General features: G+C 40.0%; 1 protein-coding gene across 4 annotated transcripts in view; it reads left to right on the forward strand.

The window, feature by feature from the left end:
* The window catches only part of ITGA8 (integrin subunit alpha 8), a 111,663-nt gene extending 98,559 nt beyond the window's left edge, over window positions 1-13,104 (forward strand). The window contains exons 28-31 of one of the 4 annotated variants that reach the window (XM_035545242.2): window positions 487-588; window positions 1,071-1,110; window positions 8,581-8,703; window positions 10,608-13,104. In XM_035545242.2, coding sequence (XP_035401135.1) covers window positions 487-588; window positions 1,071-1,110; window positions 8,581-8,703; window positions 10,608-10,621 — 279 coding nt within the window. In that variant the 3' untranslated portion in view covers window positions 10,622-13,104. Of the gene's footprint in view, window positions 1-486; window positions 589-1,070; window positions 1,111-1,861; window positions 3,935-5,148; window positions 7,545-8,580; window positions 8,704-10,607 lie in introns of those variants that run through there. The other 3 variants (XM_035545241.2, XM_035545243.2, XM_035545244.2) reach the window with 3 other exon arrangements.
* Window positions 13,105-14,204: the final 1,100 nt, after the last annotated feature.

Here is a 14,204-nt window from a genome sequence, read left to right on the forward strand (position 1 = left end):
CTAAGTAAAGTGCAAAGATATTTGTTCCTATAGTTCTTTGATGGGAATTCACAACCATTCCTCTGATGCCATCACAGAACTGTACCAGCCTGGTCTCAGCATGGGCCTGGAAATCTCAAGATACCTCTGGTTCTTGTTGGGCTTTGTGAGCAGAGGCAAGGTTTTAAAACACACACTCCATAAACCTTCCTCTCCTTCAAACTCCCTAGTCTCCTATTGCAGTGAGAAATATGAGAAACAACTGCATGTGCCCTTCTACATATCTAACCCTTCTTCCATGCTTTGAACATGCAGTCTTTGTATTTCAGCTTTATGCTCTATTATTTGTGGATACATACAGGTCACAGGACTGATGGACCCTTTACCAAAAGAAACCATCTTTGCCTTAGGAAATGAGCTCTCTCTATTTTTTCTCTGCTTATTTCTCATCATGCTTTTAAGTAGAAACATGGTTTTTAATAATTTCTTCATTTTATATAATTTCAGAGAAAAAACGATCCCTATACTCTTTCTTCCAACGTGTCCTTCGAAGTTAAGAACATGCCCTATAAAGTGCAGCCAGCAAAGCTCCCCCGGGGAAGCATAGCAGTAAGTAACTGAAAATTATATCTTTGTGTGAAGCACATGTATTTGGTCATTCTGACCACGGCTGTGAGAGTTTTTATAGGTGAAAATATTGAGATCAGTCTTTCCTGTGTTTCTAGTGTAAATTCCTGAGGTAATGCCTAAAGGAAATACATTTATTGCATTCTGTGGAAGTTGCTGGTATATAATACTAACTCCATTTTAAATAACTGTGTGCTGCATTAATGTGCAGAGTGTTTTATTGCAAACTGGATGGATTTTTTCACCCAGAAGAAAACAACAAAATCATGAAAGCAAGTATCTAATTACCTCATCTGGAGTTAAAAAAAAAAAAGAGGAATTTTGTCATGCAAAATCCAGTTTCTGTCAGGTTTAGAGATCTCATCTCTCTCCCAGTTGGCAGTTCTCTTACTCAAGTTTATGGATTATCTATGGCAACCTCTCTCTTATCTATATTAAACTTTCTTCTTTACCCTAATTTTCAGAAGAGTCTGCATGCCTCCCTAGGTTTTGCCATCTCTTCAGGTAGGAGATATAAAATTGTCTGGCAATCCCTACAGATGTGTTAGCTGAATACGAAAGTACTTGCCTTATTTTCAGAGTGAGATTAGTATGGCTCTGGGTTCTTATATGAAAAATGAATCTTGGAAACATAAATTTGATTTGTTTGCTGTTGCCAAAGCATTGAGTTTGGGGAGCAACTTAAAAGGAATTTTCTTCTTTAGGTGTCTGATATCATGGTTAAAATTCACTCTTATTTTGTCATTACTGCTGGAAGTGAATAAAATATGAGTGCAAAATTTGATTTTAGTATGAGTCATCTGAAATTTGAAGGGTTATTGTTCTCATCTTTCTAAAGATTTATCATTCACAGCTCTTTTTAAAGGTAAGATCAATCCAAATTTCTTCAAGGTAAATCCTGATGCAAATATATCATATTGGTCTGTTGGGATGTAGTAGTAGGCAACAGAAGATTTTCTTATCTTTGAAAGCAACATCATACACTTTACAGTTTACACTGAATGTATGTTAGAGGATACAAGCTATAAAGTTTTGTTTTGAACAAGCACAGGTTGAATGGCTGGTTGATATTTGCACTGGGAAGACACAAGGTAAAATCCGGGTCCTGTAGGCTCAGTGACAGATCTTCAGCCTCTAATACCAGGAGGGCCATGATTTCACCAAAGAGATTTGATACTTAATGCAGTGTTCACCCAAAAAGGTTCAAAGGCTCCAAGCTGACAGATATATTCAGGCTCTTTTTATTTTCTTGCAGCATGTGTTCCATACCAGAAACACATGTTGTGCAGAGCTCTATTGATAGTGGTGCCTTCATCTGGACTGAAGTGCTTTACCCCAGGTGATAGCCTGCTGTTCTCAACGAGTGTCAGATGATCTACCAAGTGATCAGATAAGCATTTTATTCTCTTACTCCAGCCAGTATAATGCTTGTTATTTGGTGCAGATGATTTACAGCAAAATGCCTGTAATGGCAACTGTAAAACGTTGAAAAATGATAGCGCTTTTATGTTGTTTCATATCTGGACATGGCAGTGGATGTTTGCCAGCTCTACAGCTTGATGTGTTATATGCACAAGCTCTTTTGATGTTCCACTCTCAAGAAGAAAATATTTGCTTGAAGTTGGGCAATGCTTAATATTTTTGCTTCTTCTGAAAAAGATCAGTGGTTGTGTTTTAAAAGTTTCCAAAGATTTATTTTGGAAGTTTATAGTTTTCTTTCTAGAGAGTGCAAGGGGGAAAGTGGAATAAAGATTTTAATGTTTTAAAATCAATTGTCAACAGTATGTACTTAATTATCAGCTAGCACCTTACATTTTGTGCAGTTAGGATAATATATTCAAAAAGAGCAGAGCACATGTCCTTCATTTAACTCACACAGCACTGGTTTCCAGTTATGCAGGCTGATACATATATTTAACTTTAATGGTATAAGTAATCCCATACACATCAGGTACATACCGAGTCATGTATGTGCTTACATATTTGCAGCACTGAGGTCTTTATTTTCATCACCATGGAATAAAGGTCTGTATCTTGAACAGAGGTAGATGATACATAGATCTGTGAAAGGTTATGATAAATGTTATGATAAATTCTGAATCTTTTATAGTAAAATGTTAGAGTGAAAATGGCATTGAACAGAAATTAGCTTTGAACTTAGTGGGTTTTAAAACAAAATCAGCTAGCTGCTGTATCATTCAAGAGAAAATGTCTTTTTTTCTTAGAGATATTATTATGGTAAATAATAATGCAACACTTGATGAATTTCATGTGGAAGGTGAAATGATACTTTTTATTATGCAAAGTCTAGAGTTAGAATAAGCAGTAGTTTGTTCTATTTTAATTTCTTGTTCTTGAGCCTGTTTGGAGTTTAACAAGATACAATTGCTTTTCTTAAATGTTTGGTAGGGTCTTCAGAGGGGATACCTTTAGTATAAAGTTTTTGAGCAGTGTCCCACAGTGCACAAAATTGTTTTCATACTCAGGCTTATAACTCATTTTTAGCTATTATATGGTGATGAATACTTTTATTTTAAATGTGCTTATATTCCATATGAAATGTGTTTGCACAAACATTTGTAAAGTGTAAACATAAATGTCAATATTAATTATGAATCCAAGCTCAAGGGAGCTTTTACATTGTTTTTCAGCTTTTTTGCGGAGCATGCAAGAACATCATTCTGCAGAGGTTGGGTGGGAACATAGAGTGCTAAAGAGTTACTGTCTCATGGTCACTGCAATAAAATGAATAAGATTAGAAGAAGGCCATCATTAGAATTGCATTAGAATAATTAATTTAGCTACTGTTTCTTAAAATTGCAGATAAAACTATGGAGAAATTATTTTTTTAAGAGTGTCTTTTAAAGGACAAAAGGAAAAAAAAAGCTTTGTGAGAAGCTCATTAGCAGGTACTGTATTCTGACCGTTGATGAAGGATGTTTGCAACAGTAAAACCTAATTCCTATCTATCCAGAAGGACCTCCTGGTGAACCAGCAGCTTACCACACATTCCTCTCTCTGTGTTGTGCTGCTGTCCAGTGGAATCAAAGACAATTTTGAAACTATGCTGACTAGCACCAAAATTAGGAGCAAAATCCAAACTGTATTAAAACCAAAGTCAAAAAAAAAAAAAGAAAAAAACAACTAATATTTCTTTTCTAACTCACAATGTGCTTTAGTGTGGCACAGAAAAAATAATAAAAAGGTAAATTAAAAAGAAATAAAAGCCCCCCTATAGAAATGCTTTCATGGAATCACGGTAGTTATTCTGAAGTTAAGACTATCAGACAACATCTGTTCTAAGACCAGCTTGGATTTTATTTCCAATAGCAAGCAAAGCGCTGTCTGTAACTCTGGTTGGCTTCACCTTCACCTCCGTGCTTGGGCCAGACAGCATTCCTTGTCACCCCATTGCACACCCAAAAGGCCAGAAGTCAGATGGATCCCATCTTATGTCTGCAAGGTGTGCTTTTCACCAGTCTGACAGAGAAGCAATCACTGTTTTCAGCATTCAATATAAGAAAGTCTTCTAGCTCTGAAGAGAGAAAAGCCAAAATGCATCTAAAGGACAGTGCCAACATGCAACACGTAAAAATTCCACTTCTTCATATTGGCCACCTTAGACGAAAACAGATAAATCTCCCCCAAAACATTCCCTGGCTCTGACCCTGCAGCACTAAACCTACCACATGAAGAACAGAAATCCAAGCTGAATAATGTAGACTTGTCTTAAATCAAAATCATATGTAAAAGTGTTGTGGACAGCATGGGGTCGAGGAGGGACAGTCTTCTGTGGAAACGGTGAAATGAGGCAGGCAGAACTGAGGGGATGCTTTGTTTCTTTCTTCCTCTCCAGCTTCTGCCTCAGCTCTGTGGGTGTTCAGGACTTGCGGTGCCAAGCTGTTCACCAGGAATTGTGTTAGCAGCTCCACCAGTCTTTGTATAAAAGGAGGCAGCCCCAGGGCGCTAACTCTACTGTCAGTGCACACAGGCAGGAGTGGGACCGCGTGTAATCCTCTGCTCATATAGCTGCTCCATATATCTCAAGTATTTAGCACAACCATTCCCTAGCTTTCAGAAACCTGAGACAGCAAAGCGGGAAAGGCTGGGTGAGACAAGATTGTTTTAAGATTTTAGCAGGCAAATTAACTGTTGGTCTTACTTCTGCTTCAAGAGAGCAGAGCTGAGGCAGCTTTGCAGCAACTTTCTGCTTGGTACAGGATGGAGCCCATTTCTACTGTTATATTCATTGCTGATAATCTAGGGATTATATACACAGTGTCCTGCACTTCTGTAAGATTAAGGTTTCTTGTTTATATTTCAACATTTGTCAGGCTCCAGCTGAGCTACTGAGCTAGATGAAATTACACTGTGAGTTGCATGCCACTGTAAAGGCAGAACAAGAGGAGAAAGATAGGGATGAGGATTATGAACCCACGCAGTACAAGCAAGGCTGAGCACTGCTGCACCGTTGCTTACAGCGTGGCATCAGAAAAACCCAGATGTCCCTATCTGGATTTGTGCTGACATGTTCTCTAATAGGTGTCACAAGAAGAGCTAGATTGTCTTCTTCACAGCCCGAGAGGAAAGAAAACAGAGCAGGCAACTGCAGCACACACCTAGGAAGCAGTGCATCGAAGGAGACATGGAATGGCTACATGGGTACCCACCTGTAGTTCCGTACACTACCTGTCAGCTTTATCCAAAGCTGAATGAAATCCACTGCCCCTAATGAGATTCTCTGTTTCCACTGATTTCAGTGGGGTCTCAAACATGTTTTGAGGTCTGGATTGACCCCACCTAATTTTGAACAGTGAGCTGAAGCACATTAGTTAGAGTCTAATTGCTGTGCTCCTGTGCAATCAGTAGGCAGCCTTATGAGCAATCCAGACATTAGATAACACCAGGAGCAGCTTAGCTCACCTTTGTCTAAAAGCACCTCCTTACTGAAGGAGTTGCCTTGGCGTGGATGAAGGTGGACTTATGCTCAAGGAGGCAGCTGTGGGTCAGTCAAATACTACCTCAAATCTGTAAACAAATAATATTTTGTACAAAAGTAGGATAATCTCTGTATTCAGAATGTGTGACTTCGTTAGACTGCCTTTCTACCAACCCATTCGCAGCTGGCCGGCAGCTTGCTGGAGTCCTTTTGTCCTAGTTTGCTGAAGTTGCACAGCCCGGCCTGGAGCAGCGCTGCTGACTCCGTTTCCTGTTGTATTAACCTCAGTCATGTTATGCCACTCGGGAATTTGGCTCAAGCTGTCCATACCAGAAATGACTACATCCAATTTTTGCAAGAAAATGGGTCTTCCCTGGGATTTGATCTTACTGTAAAATAGAGTAAATCATTTCATGAAATTTCAAAGGATAGAAAGCTCTGCTTGCGTTGGCTTTCTGCTGTTGCTTGCAAGTGGCACGGTCACTGGGGTATCACTTCAATTTCCTCTTCCACAGCAAAATGCTTGGCTACGTGGTAGTGTTAGCACAGAAGGGAAGCTCAAACCTTACATAAGTAAGGTATGTTCATAGCTTCAGATCCTTCTCAAATAATACATATATTTTTTAAGGTAATTTCTTGCTTGTGGTACTACAGACTTTGCCAGCAGAGGAAGCACGCAGTATAAATGAATTGTGTTGTGTGTTTTTTTCAGTCAATCTCAGTTTTCTCTGTCATGGTGCTCTTTGAATTTTTGCCAGCGCTTTCTAGCCCTTTCCTCAGTGTTCATGAGGATTTCTGAGCAGTAGAAGGGAGACACTTTCTTCGTTGGGCAGCTGAACTCATTGCTTGCTACAGGCTTCATGCAGCCCATCGTGTCCGCATCCCTTCTGCTTGCCCTTGCCAGATGAGCCTTTTGCTTTAATTCATCTTTCTCCTTAACTGGCCTTTCTCTGGGAGGAGTCTCTGCAGACAGTTCAGATGACCTTTCTCTCATTTTCTCAGTTCTTGCATTTTAATGCCAGATGCAGTGCCACTCTGAGACACAAGGAAAGCCATTCAAACATACTTATTAAATAAGCACTGCTATTGCTGAATCTAGTGACACAGAGAGCCTACAAAGTTCTGCAGTGCTTCAGAAACCTCCCAGAGAGATGGGAGTGGTATCCTTGCAGTGCCATAGTTACTCTAGCAACATATCTGATGGGACCCAGGCATGGGTTTCCATGGTTTTTAACTAATTCTGTTTGCCTTGAAATAAATTTCTCTTACTCTAATTGGCTAACTAATATTTATTCTTTGCATATGCTATCTTTATGTCTTGCCTTATGTTAAATCTTGTAGAGTAATAACTATTTACATTTTTCATTACCATTTTGGTAATACTGTGTCAGAGTAGGGACAGTTGGCTACACAGATGATGTACATGGAGAAGACTATTACAAAGTGTCTTCCAGGTAAGCATGGATGAAAGATCTGCTGGCGCTGACAGAATAAGACGTCTGGGAAAGATCAAGAGGAACAGTAAAATTGGAAAGGGCTAGAAGTTGCGGAAAGACTGAAGTTTGCCATCTTCAAGGAGAAAAGTGACAGAGACACAGAACTGAACTAACTGGGAACCAGACTACAAAGTCATGTCCAGTCTTCAAACTTAGCATACTGTTCCATGAATTGCAGGTGTATCAGCCACTGAGTTAATAGCCCAAAAAAAAAAAAAAAAAAAAAGAGAGAGAGAATTTGCAATTAGTGCAGATCAGGGACTGGGCAATAGCCAAGAAATCTATTAGGAAGAGCAGATTTCCTAGCTGTACCTTGAGCACTGAAGAGGAAGATAATTTGAGAGTTTGTGTAATCAGATTGCAAAGCAAACTTGCCACCTTGTCATGAAGAATAAAATAACTTCAATCTGCCACATACCTATCCTGTTAAAGAGGGACTAGGAGTAAATGACAGAGGTCCAACAGAAAACCGCAAAGAAATTTAACTTCCCAGCCTAACAATTAAGACAAAAAGAAGACAAAAGTTTGACAAAAAAAAAAAAAAGACAAAGACAAAGGGACATAACTGTGTCTGAGGAGATAAGAAAAGCTCAAAAAGCTCAAACTCACTCCTTCTCACTGGGGAATGGCAGGGAGAGAGCAAATATTAAATGAGATTGATGAGGATCCTTCCAAGCAGAGTCGGACAGCATAGGATAAATTTGTCTACAAGGTACAAAGGGGAGAGCAAGGAGGAGGTTGCTTGTATGGATGACCCCAGAAAGAGAAATAAAGAGGGGTTATTATTACTCTTTGTCAACATGAAGGTCTCAAGAGAGAAGTTTGCTGATTCAACTAAAACCTTCCATAAATTGTTAGACACACCTGCTGCTTTCTAGAGCCTCAGACAATGACAGTGTTTTATGCTTACTTCCCATTTACGTAACAGGCAGTATGCTTGCCTCCTTTCAAGGAGCATAATGCCGTACGGGACATGAGGCTGTATCACAAGGACAATGCGTTCTGCTTGAGTTTCATTTTTGGACTGCTTAGCCGAAACACAAGTCCTAGAAAAAGTGTATACAGGCTCGTCAGCAGAAATTAGAATAATAATAATGTAGCTGGTATCTATTGTGGTTTGAATTAAGAGTTTGGGCTGAAGTCAACCATTGTTCCAGAATATTTTTATATAAGTAAGTTACACTGGCCCAGGCTGTACCAGCATACATGTGAGGAGAAATTTTCTTCTTGAAACTTCTTGAATTATCTGTACAGAAGGGTTTTTTGTTTTTCGTTTTTGCTGCGTTGTATTAAGGGGAAATGTTTCTTACGTCTGAGGTGGCAAGTGCTTTTGTAGATGTGCAAATCCCATTTCTAGTAACTATCATGAACAAGAGAAAAGAAACTTGCAGTAAATGAAGCCAGCATGGGAAAATTCCAAGCAACGTGTGTTTCTAATCTGCAAAATGCTGTTGAAGTGAATGCTTATAACCTGTGTATTCTACTGTCAGATTTGCTTTACTTATTTTTTGTTCATTTAAAGTATTCTCTTCATTTCAGATCAGAACATCTGTCATTTGGTCCACTCCAAATGTCTCCTTTGTAATCCCTTTATGGGTTATAATACTAGCGATTCTTCTTGGACTACTGGTACTAGCTATGTTGACCCTAGCTTTATGGAAGGTATGTTGTGTTATTGCTACTTCTGTTGCCTTAAGGAAAAAAAAAGCTGAAAAATACTGGAAGATGCTCACAGATAAGGAATAAAAGAGGTTGTGATCTTTAATGGTTTGGAGGAAAAGCAACAATACACATGTGTCTTCTTTGTTTTGGCGTTTCTGACATGCTAGTGTCACTGACCTTTATGTAGGGAACATGTTTTCAAAGTCCTCCCTTATTATTACAGTGTGGTTATAAATGGGCATACAGAGTTTGGCTGTTTTCCCAAGACCTATGATCCTCTTTTTCAGGATGTTTAGGTTCATAAAGAAGTGACTCTAACTTTGTTTTCTCTGAATACTTAAGGAATTTCCAGTTTTTGTTAGCATATAACAACAATCCCAGCTTTGAGAATTAATTTTTAGATTTCCTTTTATATTAGCATGCTATATTTTCAGTTTTCTAAGGTTTTTAGTTCTGTGTTGGTTGTTACTCTCCCTTCACAAGTTTTAAGGCAAGTTACTGAAAACTGCTACATTACGGGGAGCCAATGTAGCTTTTTGCCATCCTTTCAGTTATCAGTCAAAGAAAAAATAATTTCATAAGTTCGGATATAGCTCATCCGCTTTTAGCTGCCTAAAAGTGGTGGATTAAGTATGCAGCCTATTCTAGCTGTCCATATTCCCTTTGTAGTCTGTTAAGTACAACAGCAATGAAGTATCTCTAGAACAGGTGAGGATGAGAGGAGTCACCTTTTGGTAGTACTCTGCTTTGACCTCTTGTGAAGCCTATGTAACTAGTTTCAACCAGAAGGCTAACTTTAAGGCACTTAGAGTTAGGTGACAGTAAACTCATCTTTAGTGATCTTTAGTCTTGATTACAACAATGTCCTGTGCACATTTCTGAACACATTTTCTATGATTATTGCTATCGTTATTATTAAGTAAATGTATCCTGGGCTGCATCAGAAGCAGCGTGGGCAGCAGGGCGAGGGAGGGGATTCTGCCCCTCTGCTCTGCTCTTCTGAGACCCCACCAGGAGTGCTGCGTTCAGCTCTGGGGCCCCCAGCACAAGAAGGGAATGGACCTGTTAGAGTGAGTCCAGAGGAAGGCCATGAGGGTGACCAGAAGGCTGGAGCGCCTCTCCTATGAAGACAGGCTGAGGGAGCTGGGGTTGTTCAGCCTGGAGAAGAGAAGGCCCTGGGGAGACCTTACAGCAGCCTGCCAGTACCTACAGGGGGCCTGCAGGGAAGCTGGGGAGGGACTCCTTGTCAGGGGGTGGAGGGATAGCACACAGGGTAATGGCTTTAAACTAAAAAAGGGTAGATTTAGATTAAATTTTAGGAGGAAATCCTTGACTCAGAGGGTGGTGAGGCACTGGCACAGGCTGCCCAGAGAAGCTGTGGATGCCCCATCTCTGGAGGTGTTCAAGGCCAGGCTGGATGGGGCTTTGGGCAACCTGGTCTGGTGGGAGGTGTCCCTGCCCATGGCAGCTGGGTGGAACTCGATTATCCTTAAGGGTCCCTTCCAACCCAACCCATTCTATAGTTCTACGATGATTCTATAATTATTTTGTCTATTCTGATATGTATTCTGAATGAGTGTCTTGCTGAACTGAAATTGACAGTTTCCTCATTAGTGTCAGTCAGTATCAGCATTCAAACGAGCCTTTACATTGCCTTCAAAGACAGCTTTCATATAATTTGAATTTTCAAAGCTATTCTTTGGAACTCAACATCTTGCACCTAAAACTTTCATTTTTTATAGGGAATGATTTGAATAGAAACAAACGAGTTCACAGTCTATCAGGTTGCCATAGACTGTACCCTACCTTTCAGCTTGAGCAAGCAAAGTATGAAACGGTGGCTGAGACTTCCTGTGTTTTTCTTATCATGACACACCTTTGTTTCTGTTGATTGTTTTCTGCAGTGTGGCTTCTTTGACAGAGCTAGACCCCCTCAAGATGACATGGCTGACAGGGAACAACTGACAAATAACAAGACTACTGATGCATAAAGGAAGAGAGTGACAGATCAAGTCAGAATCCTGCCTGCGACTAGAAACCGTGAGGAGTAAATGAAGGTTTCCTTCCCCAGTCTTCTTTTGTACCTGCAAGTGACATGGTGTCATAGCCTGATCTATGCAACGTTCTGAGAACATGCCACATGATGGCCATACTTGCCAAAGAAAGCAACTTTATCACTGCCTTAAGAACATACTCACCACTGAACAGAATGTTTATTCCATATTTCAGTCAGTCTGCATTTTACCAGATGCTTTTGAACACGTGTGGTATACTGAGATGCTTCCAGAACAAGCCCAAATCTCCCAAGGAGAAAACGCCTGCATTGCTGTATTGTCTAGAAGATGGACCAAGACAAAGCTTCTGAACACTACTGTATCACGCAGAATACCTTTGACACCTCCCTAAGAATAAGAACTTTTATGAAATTATGGCTCAGGGAGACAAGCAATATATCAGTACTGTGAAAGTACTTCTGAAAAACAAAGGTAGTCTATAAAGAACTTTATAGATGGGGCACAGTTATTTATTTTCCACCTTTTCAGGATAAGTATCTGATATAATCATCAACTTAGATTTTGAGAGAAAGAAAGACAAAATGTAGAAATCATGTACTTACCTTGCATGTAAATAGAAAAGTAAACCTATCGTACACACAGAGCACATCTTTCTTGGTTACAAGGTGTTTTGCAGAACAGAGGATTTATGCAACTTTTTACAAGATAAGACATAGGATAAACAAGTATATATTCTATCTCTTTCAACCCACAGCTGGCAGTATCACATGCAGATAACAAAATCCGTGTGCAGCATAATACAGTGGATGAGTTCCCTGCTCATCCCATTGCTGATGGCTGCCACCTGGGCATCTGACACAGGATGCAGTCCTTTGTGAAACACTGATTTAAATTGTCACAGGCATGCATCTGTTGTCTTATGGAGAGGAGTTGGGAATCTGGGGCTGGGATGAATTTTATTTACCATTGCCCTGTTACTTGGTTGAAATATCCTCTTAAATGGCTACTGCTGGTGTATCTTCTGTTGAATTTGTGTCACAGACCCTAACATTTTGTTCATCTAAGGAAATTTTTGTTTTCATTTTATGGACTACAAAGTAGCAGCATATTTAAAGAGTTGAAGAGATTTCACTGAAGTTTATAGTAGAATATAATTATTTCTTAAGCAAAGTCTTGTAGGGAAGGTGAGCAAGGTTTGTATTTATGCAGAAAATAGGATGCCAGCCAGCGAAGTGTGAACACACACACACACACACACAAAAAAAAAAAAAAAAAAGGGGAAGATATTTTGAGGTAAAGAGTAACAATATACACATTTGTTTGTTTGTTTGTTTGTTTTTCTGACTCGAGGATTCTGAAGAAGAGAGGCTTCGTTCTTTCTCTCCAGTGAGCAAAAATAGCTTGGTCCTTATCTCAGCTGGGGCTCTAAGCTCTGGATCTATGCAAATTTGTGCCTGAAAGCTCAAGTCTTCCAGTGCTGGCTGAGTGTGAAATTTGCTGTCTTGTGTAAACTTCAGGAGTGATTGCTCATTTTCTGAAACATCTATCACATTTTCCATCTCCTGAGCTCTTTTTCTCTCCCGTCCATCTCAGCTTCTCAAACGGTCAAATGGCTGTATCCCTTCAGCCACTGCTTGTCTCCATTTGGATACCTGCCCTCCTGCTTCCTGGGACTCTAGGACAGGAGTAGCCACGAGACATGGCCACTTCTGTCAGTCTCACAGGACATTTTACAGTCTTACTATTTCTGGCACACAGGCTGACTTGTGAAATCTAAGCAAGAGCTAGGAAACCTAGGCAGGTGTGTTCCGTCCTCACGTCTAAGGCAATTGGCAGGAAGATCTTTACGGAATCTTTATCATTATTTAATCGGTTATCATTTGCATGCCCTTGAGACTTACTGAGAGGAAGAGACACAAGCATCAGACAGTGGCACCGCTGGTTCCTGAGACCTGACCACTCCCCAGGCCCCCAGCAAACTGCTAACAGCACCCATCCCCAAAGGGTTTGAGAAATCAGCTGATAAATGCCACCACACAGCAAGCCCCTTCCACGTTTGCACGCCTCTGTGTCCCGTACATTCCAGGTGAGATCGTCCTCCCGTGAAAAAGACAGTGAGCTTCTCGCTTTTGTAAATATTGAGTTGTTGTGTGTAGCAGATTCTGAACTACGGTCAGCTAGCTCATTAAATTCACGTCATTGGCACAACTCTGATGAAATAGCACCATAAGGAGCTACCAAACATAGGACTTTTGTACGTGCAATACTTTATATTACTTATATACCTGAAGCATGTTTACACTGGCATTTGTGGTTGTTTTTTGAACTTCTGAATATACTGATTAATGACTACAATAAAGAAAAAAGAATAGGAAAAAAGAACAAACTCAGCTCTGTTCAGTATTTGTTCCAATGTGTTTTCAATCCTTCATTGCCCTAAGGATGGGACTAGGTGACCTAATGCGTTCTTTGCAGTTGTAACATCTATGGTTCACTTTTGAGCAATTACTCTCCATTTTAATGATGGGCAAAACATGTTCAGATACTAAATTTAAACCAAAAAGAACCTCGGTGACTGCTGGGCCTGGCTGGAATCCATTGGCTGCAGCTGTATAATGTCACTGGAAACCAAATTAGAGGCACATGATCTGACAAACAGTTACTTTGAGCAAAACTTTGTTTTAGATTTCTACATCCTTGTAGATTAAACTTCCCCTGTGGAAATGTCTGGAGCCGTGTGCTGTCAAGGACTGCAGTCTTGGGTCCCAGCGTTTGTGGACAGTTTTGGCTGCAAATTGCAAACAGCTTTGCAAAGGAGATTTCTGGGTTTCAGTGCTTGCCAAGAGTGTTTATCCCCTGGGGAGATTGCATCCTGGATGTGGACACTAGCAGGCAGTTAACATAATCTTTCCCCCCAGTATATTAGCAATGTGCTACATGATAACCTCTGCCACAGCCCTGCAGGAGTGAACTTTTGTTTCAGTGATGTCAGCTTTGCAATGAGTTCCTAAATGCAGCTTTCTGTACAAGTAATTCAGCCTTACACGTCCAAGTGTATGTGGTGTGCTGCTAATTGCTGAGAACATAGCAATAGTCAGGAGAGGGGAAAAAAAAAACAAGCAGGAGGTTGCTTTAAAACCATTTAAAACTGTTTACTGCTGTGACCAACACAGTGGTCTAATAAACAGAGACATCCATCTTTCATTTCACATGCTTCTTGCAGATTTTGCCATGCAGCAAACTTCTGAAGAATATTGACTTTTAAAAACTGTCAGGTGACATCTTCTGTTTTATGAAAATTTCAGAATTTACACTATAGGCACTGGTACAATTGAATACCTCACCACTTACAGATTTAATCTTTGAAGGTACATAACAAATACAATTTTCCTGTAACCACCAGGTTGTTAACAAGAATTTTCTCTTTTTACCATTCAGTGACTCATTTACATTTTTTGCTGCCTTTTTCAAGTTTTTTGCACTCAG

This window comes from Cygnus atratus, chromosome 2 (assembly GCF_013377495.2).
Source record: "Cygnus atratus isolate AKBS03 ecotype Queensland, Australia chromosome 2, CAtr_DNAZoo_HiC_assembly, whole genome shotgun sequence".
Classification (NCBI taxonomy): domain Eukaryota; kingdom Metazoa; phylum Chordata; class Aves; order Anseriformes; family Anatidae; genus Cygnus; species Cygnus atratus.